The 19804-nt window shown below is 36.4% G+C and overlaps 1 protein-coding gene across 1 annotated transcript in view; it reads right to left on the bottom strand.

Moving 5' to 3' along the window:
• Window positions 1-17939, bottom strand: part of flr (actin-interacting protein 1 flr) — a 219278-nt gene extending 201339 nt beyond the window's left edge. The window contains exon 1 of the mRNA XM_090414883.1: window positions 17819-17939. Within this exon, the coding sequence (XP_090271009.1) occupies window positions 17819-17834 (16 nt within the window). The 5' untranslated portion in view covers window positions 17835-17939. The remainder of the gene's footprint in view (window positions 1-17818) is intronic.
• Between the last annotated feature and the right edge of the window lie 1865 nt (window positions 17940-19804).

Here is a 19804-nt window from a genome sequence, read left to right on the forward strand (position 1 = left end):
AAATGAACTGTTCCTCTCAGATCCTTTCCTACATCATTAATGAACAAATTAAACAGCAGTGGTCCAAGAACAGATCCTTGTGGCACACCACTAGTCACAGGCCGTCTTGTGGACACTACTCCTAAATAAACCACTCTCTGATATCTCTTCGTCAACCACCCTCCTATCCATCTCACCAACCCTATATCCATCCCCATATGCTGCAATTTACTGATTAGAATTCCATGTGGTATCCTGTCAAAGGCCTTAGCAAGGGTCAGTAGAATCACTGTAAACCCATTACCCTTATCCAGTTCAGCCATCACTGTGTTATAATACGTGAGCAAGTTACTGAGGCATGACCTACACTTCACAAAACCACGCTGTCCCCGATACAGTATCCCATTTTCTTCTATCCAATCTTGTATTTTCCTCTTGACTATTTTCTCCAAGACCTTGATAATGATTCCTGTTATGCTGATTGGCCAGTAATTTTCAACAGCAGCCTTGGAACCACCTTTATGCAGTGGAACTATTTTCCACTCTTTCCACCCCACTTGGGACTGACCCAGACCCGAGGCTCAAATTAAACAAAATGGTCAAGGGCACTGACAATTTTTTAGCCACTTCACATATGACACAAGCTGGTATACCATCCAATCCCACAAATGTATTGACATTGAGGTTCTGTAATAGACTAGTTACCTCTACTTCATTCATCACAATTCCAGTATAAGCTGTTGGTTCTTTGATTCCTGCAATGTCACCACCTGGATGATATACGCTTGCAAAGTGCTTGTTGGAGATATAAACAGCAGAGTAGGAAATGGAGGAATTTTTGAAGGGATAAGAGAAGGCAGTTGGCTCAATGAAAAAGGAAAAGTTGTTCCTTACTGGAGATATAAACACAGTGTAGGAAATGATTATTAGGCATATAGAAATGTTTAGGGAAAATTAAGAGAAAAGAGCAAAATTAATAATAATAGTAAATTCCTGCTGGATAATCTGGATAATTCATATCCTGAACAGACGTTCAGTACATGGATTAGTTATTACTAACACCATATTCCATCAGTACAGTAACGAGGGTATGAAGCATTGTCTCACTTGATTTAACTAAGTGTCTAACTTGATTCAACCCCCCAACTCAAAAATTTTGAAAAACTGAAATGTAACAAGTTAAATTTTGCTAAATGCAATGTGTTAAATACTTACTATTAACCCCATCAAAATGAGTTGCAGTGTGTTGCAGAATTTGTGTCTCTAAAGCGGCGTATTGCCGAAATTTAAAAATACGATATAAAATAGCACTTTTATATCTATTTATTTATTTTTTACGTTTTGTGCCCCACACCTAGTTGTGCCCAAGGCAGACGTCTTTTTCGCCACACCCTCGTTACGGCACTGCATTCCAACATAAAAATGTGTGCACAAATTCACATGAATGGAAGTTGCAAGAAATAAAAAAAGTCTCATTAACTATGTTATAGTCTCATTAACTAGTTATAGTAGGAAAACCAATGTTTTCCTACTGATTCAGGACACAAGCGTATATACAGAGGATTTGAAATAGGAATTGATCACTGTTTAGTTGTGAGCAGGAAAAAATTAAATTTCATATTGCAAAGAAAAGCATGTAAGAAAGCTTTAAAACAAATCAAGGTTGAGTAGCTTTCAGAGGTGAACTGTAGATTCACACACACAAGCATCATTGAAGAAAAAATGAAAGATTTTGAAAACAAGAACCAAACTTTGGAGATTGTGACATATCCTAAAGAAAACATTGATCATTTCAGCCAGAGAGGCATTTGGTGAGGTTATCTGTAAGGATAGAAAAATCAACACTCATGATGGACTCAGGAAGTCAAAGAGGTAGCCAAGGAAAAGAAAAAAGCATATCAAAAGTTGCTGGCAAATAAGTTAGCTTGTGCTCTGAGAGCATACAGAGAAAAATGTAAGAAAGTGAGCCACGTGTAAAACTAGCTAAAAAGTCATGGGAAGAGTTTGGGTATGAGCATAGAAAATAAATATCAGGAAGGTGGCAAATATTTTAGAGGCTATTGAAAAAAAAGCTTAGAAACGGAGAAAAAAGTATTGTAAAAGGAATCAGATGATAAAACTGACATGAAAACTAATGAATAAATTAAAAATGCCAAGAAATTATATTCTTGGTTTCATCCTTTATTCAAATGTAAACAAAGTTTGTGCTTGAAGTAATTTCACGACTGGGCTACTTGTATATACTATAGAGGCTAATGACTTGCACATCAGTTGCCTTAGTATCCCATAATGCAATGCATATATCCTTACAGAATGTATAATACTGTGCATTATGGTAAGGGCCCCTACCCAAACTGCTTTCAACTTTTATTGAGGTCTCATCACTAAGATCCAGACCTAAAAGTAATGTAATGTTGAAGTAATGCAGAAGTCATATTTCCATATACAAGTACTCAAAAGATGTCAACTTATTACTAAAATACTCTGGATTAGAGATAGATATTGGAGGTTTTTCCACTGGGTTATACTAGAAATGAAAGAAGCCAAGAAATTATATTATATTCTGGGTTTCATTCTTTATCCAAGTTTATGCAAACATTGTTTGCATACACTTGGATAAAACCTAGTTTACACCTATTTTATCCAAATGTAAGCAAACATTATTTGCTTACATTTGGATAAAATAATAATTTCAAGAAAAACGAAGATAAAGATATTCTAGATGTTTGAATAATTACTTTGAAAGACTGCTAAATGAAACTAGCAGTGTCAGCACGGTGGTAAAAAAAAAACTCAAAATAGGAATGCAGTCAGAAATTCATATCCATACTTGAAGTATTATAAAATACATACACAGGCTCACGTTCAGAAATGGGTTGACAGTGAATCTCTACTTTGCAATGAACAACATGGGTTTACTAAGGGAAGGTCATGTTTTAGCAACTTGCTCACATGCAAGATTTGAGGTAACTAGTGCTTGGTTCACTGTTATTCAATCTATACATTAATGATATTGGGAAGAATTTGACAAGCGACATACAGCTATTTGCTAATGATGCAAAGATAGGTATGATAATCAGGAATGCTGCTGATATGCAGTACTTACAGAATGATTTGAATAGGCTGGAATTGTGGGCATGGGAAAATGGGTGTCAGTTCAATGTCAGTAAATGTAAAATCATTCACTTTGTGTTAATTATATATTCAATGTCGTATTATATTGGTGGGATTAGGCTAGAAGAAACTGATGAGGCTAGGGATCTTGGAGTGTTAATAGATAGGAAGTTGGAGTTCAAAGGCCATGTGGCAAAGATTGCAAACACAACTCAAAATATAATTGCAATGCTGAATCGAACGTTCACATGTAAAGATAAGGATGTTACGTTGCCTCTTTACAAGGCCTTGATAAGACCTCACTTGGACTATTGTCCGCAGGTCTGGTCTCCTGGTTTCCGTTGCGATTCTGATATACTGGAGAGAGTACAGAGGAGAGTGTTGAAAACGATATCAGGATTGTGTAATACTGAGGATGAAGACAGACACTAGCAGACAGGAGAAAGAGGGGAGATATGATTGAAACTTACAAACTTCTGAAAGGATCATACAGAATTTCAATTGATGAAAATTTTCAATTTATGGAGGATAGGGAAAGGACGAGAGGGCATCCTTGGCAGCTGAGAATGAAGGACGCTAAGAAGGGGGTGAGGACTAGATTTTTCTCTCAAAGGGTGGTACATGACTGGAATGGATTGCTATTGTATGTTGTGAGTGCAAGCAGTGTGAATGAATTCAAGAATAAGTATGATAGCTAGTGTGTGTGTGTGTGTGTGTGTGTGTGTGTGTGTGTGTGTGTGTGATATGTGGCCTCCCCTCAATACATCTCCGACTCCCTGGAGGTGTCTCTTAATAATAATAATACTTACATAAATCTTACTGGGAATACAATGCAGCGAAATACCTCTGTAATTCTCATATTCAGTTTTTCTATTTCCCTTTTCATAGATGAGTACTATGAGAACTCTATTCAAATTATACAGAATCCAACTCTGACCAGCCTTCTGAATTATGCAATGCAGCCACAATAAAACTATTATACTTCCATATTTGACCATTTATGGTTTTTATACTTCAAGTATGATTCTTTAAAGATACTTGTGATATTAGAATTATAAACTATATACACATTTACACAAGAATATTATTTAATTTGCAAAATATTTCAGTCTGAATATTACAGACCATCTTCAGTGGCTACATAGGAATAGTTTTAAAAAAAAAAAAACAAGGTGGAATACGAACGATTGATCATTCACAAGTAGAACGAGCCGCATGATATCATATCGCTAAGTATTAAAAGAGTAAACATTTTTTATCAGAGTCATGATTAAATTAAAGATATTAAATTCAGAAAATCATTCATGTAATAATCTTAAATGACATTAGACTAATATGGGAAAAAAAAAAATCAATTAGTTATCCTGATTAAACTTTCCCAAATTTTTGATACAGATATACAGTCATTACGATTCAAGTTAGAATGTTAAAGTAAGGCCTCCACACTTTCTTTAAATAAACGTTCAAATTTATAGCAACATCTGTGTAGGAGGCGAGTCTTGGACCAAAGGATGTTGTGGCTTGTTTCTATTCCGTGCTGAGCTAATCCAGATTTCTCAGGTTTGTTGTGGTGAATGGATGATTGATGTTCTTAAATTCTCTTTTCTATAAAGCGTCCAGTTTGTCCAAAGTAGGAAAGATTACAGTTACACGGAACTTGATACACACCAGATAGAGACATAGTTGAGCATTTATCTTTAGAAGAAGGAAAATGAGTGGATAATTTGTTAATAGGTGTATAAGTAGCTGTTAAATCATATTTCTTCAGAATTCTTGAAATTGGTTCTGAAATCCCAGAAATGTAAGGAATTGGAACTCGACGTATTGAATCTTTGCTATTTTGTGTTGGATTGTAAGAATCGAAAAGATGTTGTGTACTATTTTCGGAGAAGCCATTTAGTTTCATGTGATGTTTGATAGTCAAAAGTTCTTTCTGTAATAAATGAGAAGTTGAAAACAATTAGTTTTGGCTAGTCGGATTAAATATTTTATGATTCCTGTTTTTTGACAAGGATGATGGGCAGATTCTTTGAGAATATAACGACCTTCGAAAGTTGGCTTTCTGTCAACTGTTGTTGTAAGAATACCTGAAGGTGAACGGATGAGGAAGAAGTCTAAAAATTATAACTTGCTGTCTTTTTCAATCTCCATGATAAACTTTATATGAGGATGTAAGGAATTGGGTTCGAGGTTATATGGTGAGTGGTCGGTGTAATTTAGCGCTTGTGTAAAATTGGTGATTTTTGGTGTTTTTTGTGTGTGTTTTTCCTTAGAAAATTGGTTTTATAGTATATTAGAATGATTTTCGTGTTTTTAGAGTATTTTGTGTGTCTTTATAACATATTTTATTGGGGCTGTCGCCGCTAGAGGGATTTGTAGTGTGGTGTTCGTGAAAGCTCCGGATAAGATAAGTATTATTTTCAGTTATCGTTGATAAATTTATTTAATATTGCGTAGTTTTGTTTGCCTTGCGTCTCTTAGTGCATCTTTTTGTGTGTTTTTGGTGTGTTATAATTTATAATTTGATAAAATACGTTGCAAGTAAGTATGGCTCCAGTACGAAGGAAAATGGCGGCCAGTAATGATGGTTCGCCATCTTTATCAAAGAACGATAGTATAAAAGAGATGATTCAGTGTACTAGCTGCGAAATGTACGCTTTGTGGAGTGTAGTTGGAGTGTGGTTATATGATAATAAAGGAGTGAATGTGTGTAGAAAATGTAGGGAGAATGAGAAATTGAAGAGTATTTCGGATCGTGAGTGTGATATTTTAGTTACATCCTTTATGGTCGCACCAACCTAGTGCGACCATAAAGGATGTAACTGAATCTATTAGAGAGCAAAAGGAAAGGGTGAAAGAAATGATTGTTGTGGCAGGTACGAATGATTTGAAAGGAGATAAAATGGAAATGATAGAAGACCTGAATGAATTGTTTGAGGTAGCAAAAGAAAAGAGTGAGAGAGTTAGAATGATTAGTCTTTTGCCACGGTATGACAATGAAATACTTAAAAGGAGGGCCATAATTGCGAATGACTTTATGCGTGGGTTATGTATGACGAGTGGTGTGGAATTTGTGGACGTGTGGAGTGAGTTTGATGGGCGAAAGGATCTATATAAGATGGATGGTTTGCGTTTGAATGGTTACGGTATAAGAAGACTTGAGAAAATGTTGCTGAATGTAGTGGATGTGCAAATTCAGGGAAACTAGATTTGTTAAGGGGGGGAGAGTAGATATACAGTCCTTAGGGAGGCAGTTGAATGTATAAATGAATATAATATGCTAGAGCAAATAAGGACAACAAACCAGAGTGGGATAGCTAATATAAGGCATCAAGGTAGGGCTGGGGCAAATGGGGGTCTTAAATTCATGTACACTAATACTAGGAGTATTAGGAACAAGAAGGAAGAGTTTTTGGCCATGGTTGGCACTTCCAGACCACAGGTTATTGGTATTAGTGAAACATGGCTGACTGTAGATGATATAGCTAGTGGGATTGAATGTGATGGGTATAGTGTGTTCAGGAATGACAGGGAGAATAAAATGGGGGGAGGAGTATTGTTGATGATAGCTGATGAGCTGCAGCCAAGGAGAATAGAAGTTGAATTGCAGGATAAAGAAAAGAGCACATTTGAGGCCATTTGGTGTGAGATTGTGGCTAGCAGAACTAAATATACAATTGGGTGCTGCTATAGACCAGGTGATGGAAAAGATGGTGGTGACAGTATGCACAAGCAAATAGAAGAAATGAGTGGAAGGTGGGTGATTATTATGGGAGATTTCAACTATGGTCGCATTGATTGGAGTGAGGAGAGGACACACGGGAGGAAGGAATTGGATTTTATGTGGTTATTAAGGGATAACTATCTGCGACAGCATGTAATGGAAAATACTAGGGGTCAGAGAGTGCTTGACCTAGTAACTACATCTGAGGATTTGGCTGTAACAAATATGACCACATTGCCACCAATTGGTGAGTGATCATAGGGTCTTGACTTGGGAGGTGGCTAAAGGTGTAGAATTTTCAATTAAGACAGGGTACATGTGGAATTATCGGGCTGGAAAGTATGACAAGCTTAGGAGTTTGATTGGTTCAGTGCCATGGCATGTACAACTGCAAGGACTAGAAGTCGATAGTGCATGGGAGGTAGTTAAGAAGTGTTTGCATGAAGCAATGGCTGACTGCATACCTAGAGTCCGAATAATAAATCAAGTAGGGGTTAAATGGATGAATAACACCATTAAGCTTGAGCTGCAAAAAAAGAAACAACTATGGAGGGAATTTGAGGAGAAAGGTGACCGGCAGGCACACGAACGGTATAAGGCGCAGGCCAGAAGGGTAACGAGTGTGGTAAGAAAAGCAAAAAAAGGATTACGAAAGAACATTGGCCATGCAGGCTAAAGAGAATCCTAAACAGTTTTTTAGATATGTAGCAAGTAAAAGGAAAAATGTACATGGCAGAATGATTTTAAAGAATGCCGATGGTAGGGAGGTAACTGAATCAGTTGATATAGTTGAGTTACTGAGTGAGCACTTTGCAAGAATATATCATCCAGGCAGTGACATTGCAGAAACGAATGAACCAGTAGATTATACGGGTATTGTGGTGAATGAAGTGGAGGTGAGTAGTCTATTGCATAACCTCAATGTCAATACATCTGTGGGATTGGATGGTATACCAGCTCGTGTTGTACGAGAAGCAGCTAAAGAATTGTCAGTACCCTTGACCATTTTGTTTAATTTGAGTCTCGGGTCTGGGTTAGTCCCGAGGGAGTGGAAAGAGGGGAAAATAGTTCCACTGCATAAAGGTGGTTCCAACACTGCTGTTGTAAATTACCGACCGATTAGCATATCAGGAATCATTGTCAAGGTCTTAGAGAAATTAGTCAAGAAAAGAATACAGGATTGGATAGATGAAAATGGGATATTGTATGGGGGGCAACATGGTTTTGTGAAGGGTAGATCATGCCCAGTAACTTGCTCACATTTTATAACACAGTGACGGCTGAACTGGATAGGGGTAATGGGTTTACCCCTATCCAGTTCAGCCGTCACTAGCCATTACTGGACCTTGCCAAGGCTTATGATAGGATACCACATAGAACCCTAATCAGTAAACTGAAGCAGATGGGGATAGATACAGGGTTGGTGAGATGGATAGGAGGGTGGTTGAAGGAGAGATACCAGAGAGTCGTTTATTCAGGAGTGGAGTCTAAAAGACGGCTTGTGACTAGTGGAGTGCCACAGGGCTCTGTTCTTGGACCACTGCTTTTCAATTTGTTCATCAATGATATAGGAAAGGATTTGAGAGGAAGTGTTCACTTGTTTGCTGATGATGCAAAGTTGGGTGAGTGCAATTGTGAGTGCACAGGATATCAAAATTTTACACGATGATTTGGATAGTTTGGAGGACTGGGCTAGGAAAAATGGATGTCAATTTAATGTGCCAAAGTGTAAGTTTATGCACTTTGGGGTGAAAAGAATAGCAGCAGTATATCGCATTGGTGGAACCGTACTCCAGGAAATTGATGAGGCCAGGGATTTGGGAGTGTTGGTGGATAGGGAATTGGAGTTTAGGGGGCACATTGCAAAAGTGACTAAAACAGCTCACCAAATCACTTGGCTTCTGAAAAATACTTTAACATGCAGAGACAAACAAGTTGTTGTTCCTCTGTATCGAGCCTTGATAAGACCCCATCTGGACTACTGTGCCCAGTTATGGGCACCAGGGTTTCTTCGTGATGGGGAGGAAGTGGAGAGGATCCAGAGACGAGTGACCAAGATGATAGCAGGTCTGTGGAATGAACCTTATGAGAATAGGTTGAAGATTTGTGGGTTGCAGAAATTGGTCGATAGGCGAAGGAGGGGTGGTATGATTGAGACATTCAAATTACTGAAGGGTTTCTATAAGATTGATCCAGAAGATATTTTTGAAAATATGACTGGTGGTGGGAAGACTAGGGGCTATGAATGGAAGCTGGGCAAGAGTGTGGTTGACAAGGGTGTTAGAGCTAGGTTTTTTACTTGGAGAGTAGTGAATGAGTTCAAGGCAAGGTATGATAGATACTGTGTGAATGTTAGAATAGTTGTTCTTGACATGATGTTATGGCCTCCCTCGATGAGTCTGTCGACTCCTTTGAGTTGCCCAGAACAACAACAATAATAATAATAATTGATACTGCTTAAAAAGGAAGGTAAGGAGTCTGTTATGAGGCAATACAGCAAAGATGTAGTCTATATTTTTAACCCAAAAGAATGGTTGAGGGAATATAGATGAGAACAGGACTTCTTCTAGATGTTCCAAATAAAAGTTGGCTAGAGCAGGAGAGAGTGGATTTCCCATGGCTGTTCCTTCCACTTGGTTGTAAAATTTGTTTTGACATAAGATAATTCTTTAGAATTACTTGCTGACATCTTCCCACAAGACATTATAAAGTTATTTGATTTTGTAATGCACTCTGGATATTTCTTATGTCAAAACAAATTTTACAATGAAGTGGAAGGAACAGCCATGGGAAGTGCACTCTCTCCTGCTCCAGCCAACTTTTATTTGGAACATCTAAAAGAAGTCCTGTTCTCATCTATATTTCCCTCATCCATCCTTTTGGGTTAGATATATAGACTACATCTTTGCTGTATGGCCTCATAACAGAGACTCCTCACCTTCCTTTTTAAGCAGTATCAATTACTTACATCCTCGTATAAAGTTTACCATGGAGATTGAAAAAGACGAGTTATCATTTTTAAACTTCCTCCTCATATGTTCACCTTCGGATATTCTTACAACAAAAGTTTACAGAAAACCAACTTTCACAGGTCGTTATATTCTCAAAGAATCTGCCCATCAACTTTGTCAAAAAACAGGAATCATAAAATGTTTAATCCGATGAGTCAAAACTAACTGCTCAACTTCTCATTTATTACAGAAAGAACTTTCGACTATCAAACATCACATGAAACTAAATGGCTTCTCCAAAAAGAGTACACAACATCTTTTCGATTCTTACAATCCAACACAAAACAGCAAAGATTTAATACGTCGAGTTCCAATTCCTTACATTTCTGGGATTTCAGAACAAATTTCAAGAATTCTGATGAAATATGATTTAACAGCTACTTATACACCTATTAACAAATTATCCACTCATTTTCCTTCTTCTAAAGATAAATGCTCAACTATGTCTCTACCTGGTGTGTATCAAGTTCCGTGTAACTGTAATCTTTCCTACTTTGGACAAACTGGACACGCTATAGAAAAGAGAATTCAAGAGCATCAATCATCCATTCACCACAACAAACCCGAGAAATCTGGATTAGCTCAGCACGGAACACAGATGTCGCTATAAATTTGAACGTTTATTTAAATAAAGTGTGAGGTCTTACATCAACGTCCTAACTTGAATCGTATATGACTGTATATCTGTATCAAAAATTTGGGAAAGTTTAATCAGGATAACCCATTTTTTTTATTTATTTTTTCCCCCCTATATCAGTCTAATGTTATTTAAGATTATTACATGAATTTCTGAATTTAATATCTTTAATTTAATCATGCCTCTGATAAAAAATGTTTACTCTTTTAATACATAGTGATATGACATCACACGGCTCGTCCTATGTGTGAATGATCAATTGTTCATATTTCACCTTGTTTTTTTTTTTTTTGTTTTCCTATGTAGTCACTGAAAATGGTCTGTAATATTCAGACTCAAATATTTGGCAAATTAAATAATATTCTTGTGTAAACGTGTATACATTTTACAATAGTTCAAGTATGGATATGAATTCCTGCCTGCATTCCTATTTTGAATTTTTTTACCACTGTGTGACACTGCTAGTTTCATTTAGCAGTCTTTCAAAGTAATTATTCCACACATCTAGAATATCTTTATCTTCATTTTTCTTGAAATTATTATTTTATCCAAACGTGAGCAAATAATGTTCGTTTACATTTGGATAAAATTGGTGTATGCAAACAATATTTGCACACACCTGGATAAAGATTGAAACCCAGAATATAATATAATTTCTTGGCTTCTTTCATTTCTAGTATAACCCAGTGAAAAAACCTCCAATATCTATCTCTAATCCAGAGTATTTTAGTAATAAGTTGTGACATCTTTTGAGTACTTGTATATGGAAATATGACTTCTGCATTACTTCAACATTACGTTACTTTTAGGTCTGGATCTTAGTGATGAGACCTCAATAAAAGTTGAAAGCAGTTTGGGTAGGGGCCCTTACCATAATGCACAGTATTATACATTCTGTAAGGATATATGCATTGCATTATGGGATACTAAGGCAACTGATGTGCAAGTCATTAGACTCTATAGTATATACAAGTAGCCCAGTCGTGAAATTACTTCAAGCACAAACTTTGTTTACATTTGAATAAAGGATGAAACCAAGAATATAATTTCTTGGCATTTTTAATTTATTCATTAGTTTTCATGTCGGTTTTATCATCTGATTCCTTTTACAATACTTTTTTCTCCGTTTCTAAGCTTTTTTTCAATAGCCTCTAAAATATTTGCCACCTTCCTGATATTTATTTTCTATGTTCATACCAAACTCTTCCCATGACATTTTAGCTAGTTTTACACAGTGGCTCAATTTGTTGCATTTTTCTCTGTATGCTCTCGGAGCACAAGCTAACTTATTTGCCAGCAACTTTTGATATGCTTTTTTCTTTTTCTTGGCTACCTCTTTAACTTCCTGAGTCCATCATGAGTGATTTTTCCATCCTTGCAGACAACCTCACCAAATGCCTCTCTGGCTGAAATGATCAATGTTTTCTTAGGATATGTCACTGAATCTCCAAAGTTTGGTTCTTGTTTTCAAAATCTTTCATTTTTTCTTCAATGATGCTTGTGTATGTGAATCTACAGTTCATCTCTGAAAGCTGCTCAACCTTGATTTGTTTTAAAGCTTTCTTACATGCTTTTCTTTGCAATATGAAATTCAATTTTTTCCTGCTCACAACTAAACAGTGATCAATTCCTATTTCAAATCCTCTGTATATATGCTTGTGTCCTGAATCAGTAGGAAAACATTGCTATCAACTATAACATAGTTAATGAGACTTTTTTTCTTTCTTGCAACTACCATTCATGTGAATTTGTGCACATTTTTATGTTGGAATAATACAGTGCCGTACCAAGGGCGTGGCAAAAGAGGAGTCTGCCTTGGACCAAATAGGTTTGGGGCGCAAAACGTAAAAAATAAATAAATAGATATAAAAGTTGCTTTTTTATATCGTATTTTTAAATTTCTGCAATATGCCGCTTTAGACACACAAATTCTGCAACACACTGCAACTCATTTTGATGGGGTTAATAGTAAGTATTTAACACATTGCATTTAGCAAAATTTAACTTGTTACATTTAAATTTTTCAAAATTTTTGGGTTGGGGGCACAACTTAGACACTTGGCACAGATGCTTCATACCCTCGTTACTGTACTGATGGAATATGGTGTTAGTAATAACTATTCCATGTCCTTAACTTCTGTTCAGGATATGGATTATCCAGCAGGCATTTACCATTATTATTAATTTTGCACTTTTCTCTTAATTTTTCCCAAACATTTCTATATGATTAATAATCATTTCCGACTCTGCTGTTTATATCTCCAATAAGGAACAACTTTTCCTTTTTCATTGAGCCAACTGCCTTCTCTAATCCTTCCAAAAATTCCTCCATTTTCTACTGTGCTGTTTATATCTCCAACAAGGAACAACTTTTCCTTTTTCATTGAGCCAGCTGCCTTCTCTAATGCTCCAAAAATTCCTACATTTCTTCTTTGGTTGCACCTTCAGTGGGACCATAAATAAGTCTTATTTTCCAGTTCCCTATTCTGATGTCTGCCCACCTCACTCTACTTGCTACTGCCTACCATTCAAGATTATTCTCATATTTAGCATTGAATACCATAGTTACCCCTCTTTTCCTTTACTGTTATTGCCTGAATACAACATTTTGTATTTGTCGCTTAGAAAAATATCACCTATTTTTGTTTGTTTCAGTCACACCTATTATGTCAATCTGGTACTTATCCAATTCTCCTGCTAGTTCCATTTCTTTTCCATTGATGCCTCTTATATTGATAGTACCAATCTTGAACTATGTTGATGTTGAGTTGAGACATGTTATGGGATTTGTTTCATTAGCTGACTTTTCTCTGTCTCCCATGGTTCCCTAACAAAAACAATTGGGACCTTCTCGAACCAGACATGAAATTCTATCATGTTGTACCATCACATTTTACATTATGTTTAAGCCAATAAGAATACAATTTGGTCGGCTAAATCCCAAATTGTCAGCCTATCCTCATTTATTCAGTATCCAGGTAATGTGCACCACAAGAAGGTGAAGATTGGACATTAGGTTAGAGCCTCAGTCGGTTCTCTGCATTCCTTAAAAGGCAACAATGAGGTCTCCTCCCAGTTATACAGCTTTGATCCTTAAGCATACCTTAGGTTTATAGACCTGGTAGAGGCATATGACAAGGTACCAAGAAAAAGCTGCACACCTGTATGGTGTAGAGGCAACATGGTGAGCAATATGTCCTGTCAATAACTGACATTTGAGATCTCAGCAGCTAGGTATGAATGAGATAGAGGAGGATAGTTTGATGTTAAATCAAGTGTGACACATGGATGCACATTATATCCACTGTTGATGATCAATCTATATGGATCACATTATGAAGGAAATTGGCATTAGGTCTGATATCAAAACTACAGATTTTAATCTGCTGTACTCTTAAATAAGCCAACTAGACGTCTGCAGTATTTCTTAATTAAATTGGGTAAGTCCTATAAAACATGTAGCATGAAAATAGGCAGAGTCACTTAAAACATCAGCTGCAGCTGAAATGGGTAGCCTACAAAAAAAAAAAAAAAAAAAAAGTAAAAACACTACAGGAAATAAATAATAAGGAAATAAACAAAACAAGCAGAGCTGGAAAATCAACTAAATCATTGTATATGGAATAAGAAAGAAATTATTCTGATGGGTGCATATCAGAAATTTGATGATGATGATGAGACTATACCACTAGAAGGTGGGGTTCACTTGCACAACAGAAGCTATAAATGGTTTGACATCAGAAAAGTAAAATCAGAACAGAAACATAATAGACTGATGATGAAAGAAACATATTTCTCACTTTCCTGTTTATGCATAATAAGCAGAGCAATGGCCCCACTAGGCAATGTGGCCATTAATACAATTATGAGCAATATATAGTATCTCCAGATCAAGTAAACTCTCCACTTCTCCATCATATGACCTGTTCCACAGACACAGGGCACTAGCTAGCCACCCCTATGCATATCTTTCACATGCATTTTGGGTGGCAGCTTGCTGAAAATACTGAACATACTATTATTAATGAATTATGAAACCAGCACATAGGAGTATGCTGCCATAAAGCAGTTTCCACATGCTAGTCACTAAGATAGCATATAGGACTAGACCCAATGGCAATATGTCTGTTAGAGGCTTCCTAATTAGCTATAAAATAATCCTGCTGTTGATGCTTACTCTGCCAGGTTCATGTATGAAGGGATTCTGAAAATAGCAGAATGGAAGGGTCACTATCAAGCCCACAAACACTTGAAGTATGGGCATCCCTGCATGAAAGGTATATGCATCAGTTCCTCACCTCTGCTACATGCCACTGCTCTAAGTTTCCTGTGCTGACTTTACTATAAAAGATAACCATACAAATATTAGTGTAAATGTAGATGCAAAAAGTCTCTTACGGAAAAGATGAAAAATACAAAAAAATAAAATTATATCTAAAAAAAAAAAAGCCAAAATGACACACAGCTTCATCCAATAAACCTGTCTACGTCAATTTCACCAACATCTGGAGCATAATAACAAAAATGAATTGCATTCATCACCACTTACAGACATCAAAACTCAATCTGCTATTCCTAACCGAACCCAAAACGGTCTTCCACGACTGGTACATCCCTACATCCTGCACGATGTGTTATGCAAAACAAAGAAGGCATGCTTCTGTCAAATAAAACATTTCATACTAAAGGCTATCAAACCTGGAATCAACTTTTCAATCTGCTTTGGCTAAAGATTTGCTTAACTCACTTGATGCCGTTATCACTTAACTTTATCAGATAACCATGCTCCCCTTTCAGACCACTTAAATGTTCTCTAAAAATGGATGTAATTTAATTACCCAAATTGTAATATTATCTTCTTAGAATACTAACATTCATAACATGAATTGGCTCCCCCTTCTCTCATTCCACAGATCAAATGAGAATGGAAAGCAAAAGATTTACTACTGCTAATAATAGTCATGATTTAACACAAATAGTTAACCCAACCAAAATATTAAATTACCCTCATCATTCTTCTAACACACTAAAACTTTTTTAAATTAGCTCTTCTGACAAAGCAGATGTTTGATATCCTCTCTGCAATGCCAACCAAAATCTTATCCATGTTGCTTTGTCAACAGTTAAATCTGAAGATAAATACTCCATCCGTTTTGATTATGCACGTTTTTCCCTCTCCATACGCCACCCATGCAAATGACCAAATATGCAGTCAAGAAGCTCAGTGTGCTTTAATAAGATCCTCTCAACTAATCTCACCTCCATACCATATGGCAAGGGGTGACATCTTGGATTTCTACACCTCTTTTCCAACATCATATTATTCTTTTCTGCTCCTTAGATCCAAACACATGCTCTGACTAAAAAATTGATATAATTGTTACTGGAATGAGGGCCTTCATTTCTCACTGCTGCAAACCCTACCTCTTTACAAACCATAGTTCTCTAAACAATGTGCAGTTGTAGCCATGATAAAAATACAGTATATATTTCATGGCACAAATCAAGAACTCCAGCTTTACACTTAGCTACAACATAACCCAAAAAGCAAGTGTAAGAAGATCAAGAACGAATTGAACAATAAGGAACAAATGCAATAAGCTTACTCGTGGCTCAACTAGTAGTTGAGCTTTCTGGTCCCTTGTTAAGTCTGTCGGGTGTAACTTCTGCCCTTGTTTCCACCTATTTCACGTTGTAATAGTACAATCAACAAAATAAGGTAGACCTCTTGGTATCAGTCTTCTCCTCTAACTCTTGCTTACATAATCAAGACAAATTACCTAATGCAATACCACAAACTGCTCGCTTCACAGTATGAATGATTAGAAACTCATTCATACTGCTCTGCTGACAAGAACATCAATTAATTCCTCCATCACTTTTTTTTGTTGCTATACAAAGCATCTTTTCTAAAACAACAAATAATTCACAGTAAGTGCACAAAATGGCAATGAAATCATGCAGCAGCAACAACAACAAAAACTATAAATGATTTAAGAAAATTTCTCAACCTAAGTTCAAGTAGTACCATTTCTTTGAATATTAGTACTTGGTTAGTGAGGCTTATATTTTTGAAATACTCTTCAGATCTCTGCCAAACTTTATTTCAATTTAGGTTAATGTCAGTGTAATTAGAGAAATCTGAACAAACCTTTATCTTTTACGTACTATTTTACTGCAGTTTTTGGCCAGACTATTTCATAAGTACATTAACAGTACTGATTTTCAATACAATTTAAATTCAGTTTTACATTTGGTTGAAAAAGCATTGAAGAAAAGGATCAGTAATATTCTTTATTAAATATGAATAATAAAACTGATTCATGAGATGCCACAGCATTTGTGATATCATGCTTCCTAGTTAACATGCCCAAAATTCTCCCCAGTTCAAGAATCAAATGAATAACCAAATAAACTGAAAGTTTTACAAGTCAATACAATTGCTATTGCCATTAAACAACTTATACTAGTAAAAAAACAGAGTACAGGATAACCATTAAAATAAAATTATTTGTAAATATAACAGCAAGGGGAGAATAATTTCTGAAACTTATGTGATTTAAAGGTACCCAACAATAATACAGTTTAATACATTTTAAAAGGAATAATTCAATTTAAACAGCTTCATGTGTTATGTTCCATCTCAGTTTGATTTATTTTATTTTTTACTGTTACCTTCCCAATGCCATTTCGTTTTATTTTGCGTGTATTTGTTTGTGACACTGATTCATCTTGTTCATAAATTTAATTTCAGTAACCCACGCATTGCAGCGGAATGTTGTTATAGTCTGGAATCAGACAAAAGTTTTAAAAGCTATGTGGCTGCTATGCCTGTCCCTGGATGAAAAACTCTGCCACCTGCATGAGACTTCTGATGGAAGGCAAATGTGCATGCTGTCACTTTCACATACTCAAGTGCAATACCGTTTAAAAAGGTTACGTCTGTTCCTCCAATTTAACTAACGTTCGTCAGAACTGTCTGTCCAGAATACAGGTATACATAAGCGAAGAAAGTGAGCTATGTAGGTTCAATTCCCATATTCCAAGTTAAATACCTATATAATCTGATCATTTCTTTCCTGAACTAGTGGTCCTCCATATACTATCAGGAGTTATTTCATGAAGTACAAAATTTCGATCAGAGCATCAGTCATAACAATGAACCGAGCTGATTCAGCTGTTAAAAACAAAATCATATCTTAGGCATACCCTCCTCCACCCCTAAAATTACTATAATGGCTTCCGGGTGTTTCTAAATAACATTTGAGATTACTGGTAACATAACACTGAATATTTCCATCACGATAATTAATTATTTCGTAAACTAATAAAGCATGCAGATGAGCAACTTACGTCTTTTATACGGCATTATAAAATGAACAACGATTGACGATCACGGAGTTTTAAAAAAAAAAAATAAATAAAAATTACGGATGCTAGCCGGCGAAAGATAATTTTTAGGCAGAGAAACTTGATACACATGCCACCTAGTGATACCGTTCAAAACTCTTGTAGACTAGAATAACAATAATAACAATCTCTGCTGAAAGCACGAGTAAGACAAGTAATAATTCCATATATCTGTCGAAGTATAGACACTTATGGAATTAAAATAAACTTAATAGATCCAAGCGGTATCAATGCTAAAGAAGCTACAACGAAACTATGTCAGCAGTTCGTAAGAAGAGGTCAGAAAGTGTTTGAGAGGAGCATCTTCTCCATGCCCATTGTCAGAAAGACAAACCAAGTATGGGTCAAGTGGATCAGTAAAGATATAATTAATAATACAGAAAATGTACAGAAAAAAGCGATCAACATCCTTTGACAGAGGAGAAGAATACACAGTAATATACTTGGATTTCGCAAAGGCTTTTGATAGATTACCTCATAATAAGTTGATAGTCAAACTAGAGCAGATGGGGTTGTATGTTAGATTAGTGCATTGGATTGGAGACTGGCTATCTGATAGGTATCAACAAGTTGTGTATGGGGGTACGATATCCAAGAAAAGGAAGTCACCAGTGGAGTGCCTCAGGGATCTGTTTTAGGGCCATTAATGTTTAACTTGTATATTAATGATATTGGTGAAGATTTGGATGGAGATATTCAGTTATTTGCGGATGATGCAAAGTTGGGACAAACCATGAAGAGTAGAGAAGATGTTGTGGCCTTACAAGAAGACTTGAATAAATTGAGTGAATAAGCATGGAAACGGGGATGTGAGTTCAATGTTGCAAAATGTAAGGTTTTAAAATTTGGAAAACAAAGATGGGATGCAGAATTTATGCTTGGTGAGGATCTATTGTTGGAGTTGGAGGAAATAAGAGATGGCGGGTGATAGTGGATAAGGATCTGAAATTTAGGGGACAGACAATCAATATTGTGAAAACAACACAAAGGCCTCTGGGAATGATGCAGAACACACTGACTTGTAGAAGTAGAGAGATTCTTGTTCCATTGTATAAGGCTTTGATTAGGCCACACATGGACTATTGTGCCAAGAGTTGGTCACCTGGTTTTCAGAAGGACGAAGAGATGTTGGGAAGGGTCCAAAGGCGACGGACTAAGGTAGTTTCTAACCTTTGGAACGTCGAGTATGGGGAAAGATGAAGGATGTAATTTGCAGAGTCTGGTGGACAGGAGGAAGAGGGAAGATATCATAGAGACCTACAAGATAGTAAGGGGTTGTTATAGGAACAATGCTGGTGAAGTTCTACAGAAAAAAGTGGGAGATCGGGGGAGAACCAGAGGTCATCCATCGAAACTGTATAGAAAGGGTGTGAGTAGGGGAGTGAGAAGCAGGTTTTTTTGTGCAGAGTTGTAAATGATTGGAATGCCTTGCCTGAGAGTGTGGTGTCTGCAAGGAGTTTGAGTGTGTTTAAGACACGGTATGATGAGCTGTGTGTGTGTGTGATAAAAGGACCTCCCCAATGAATCTTTGACTCCATGAGATCTTGGAGTAATAATAATAATAATGACATACTGGTGACAATACAAACTGTGCATAACAGAAGGGCGATTAGTATAGAAATACACACTGAATTAGATTTTGACACAAAGTAAAAGGAACGTGTTTTATCGCTTTCTAGTGATTAAGATTTACAATGATTAATGGAAGGATAAATTTAACCAAAGATGCTCGTAGGTGGAAGGTGACAGGAGCAAAAGAAATAGTTGAGTTGCTCAGTGATCACTTTGCAAGAGTGTATTATCCAAGAGAACAGATTTTGCAGTTGCTGATATATCGGGACCAGTGGCGCATCCAGAGTGGGGGGTTGGGGCCCTGGCCCCTCCAAAGAAAAAGGAAGAAAACACTAAAAAAATTTCCAAAAATCTTTT

Source organism: Typopeltis vanoorti, chromosome 26, assembly GCF_054136105.1.
Source record: "Typopeltis vanoorti isolate ZY-2024b chromosome 26, IOZ_Tvanoo_1.0, whole genome shotgun sequence".
Classification (NCBI taxonomy): Eukaryota; Metazoa; Arthropoda; class Arachnida; order Uropygi; family Thelyphonidae; genus Typopeltis; species Typopeltis vanoorti.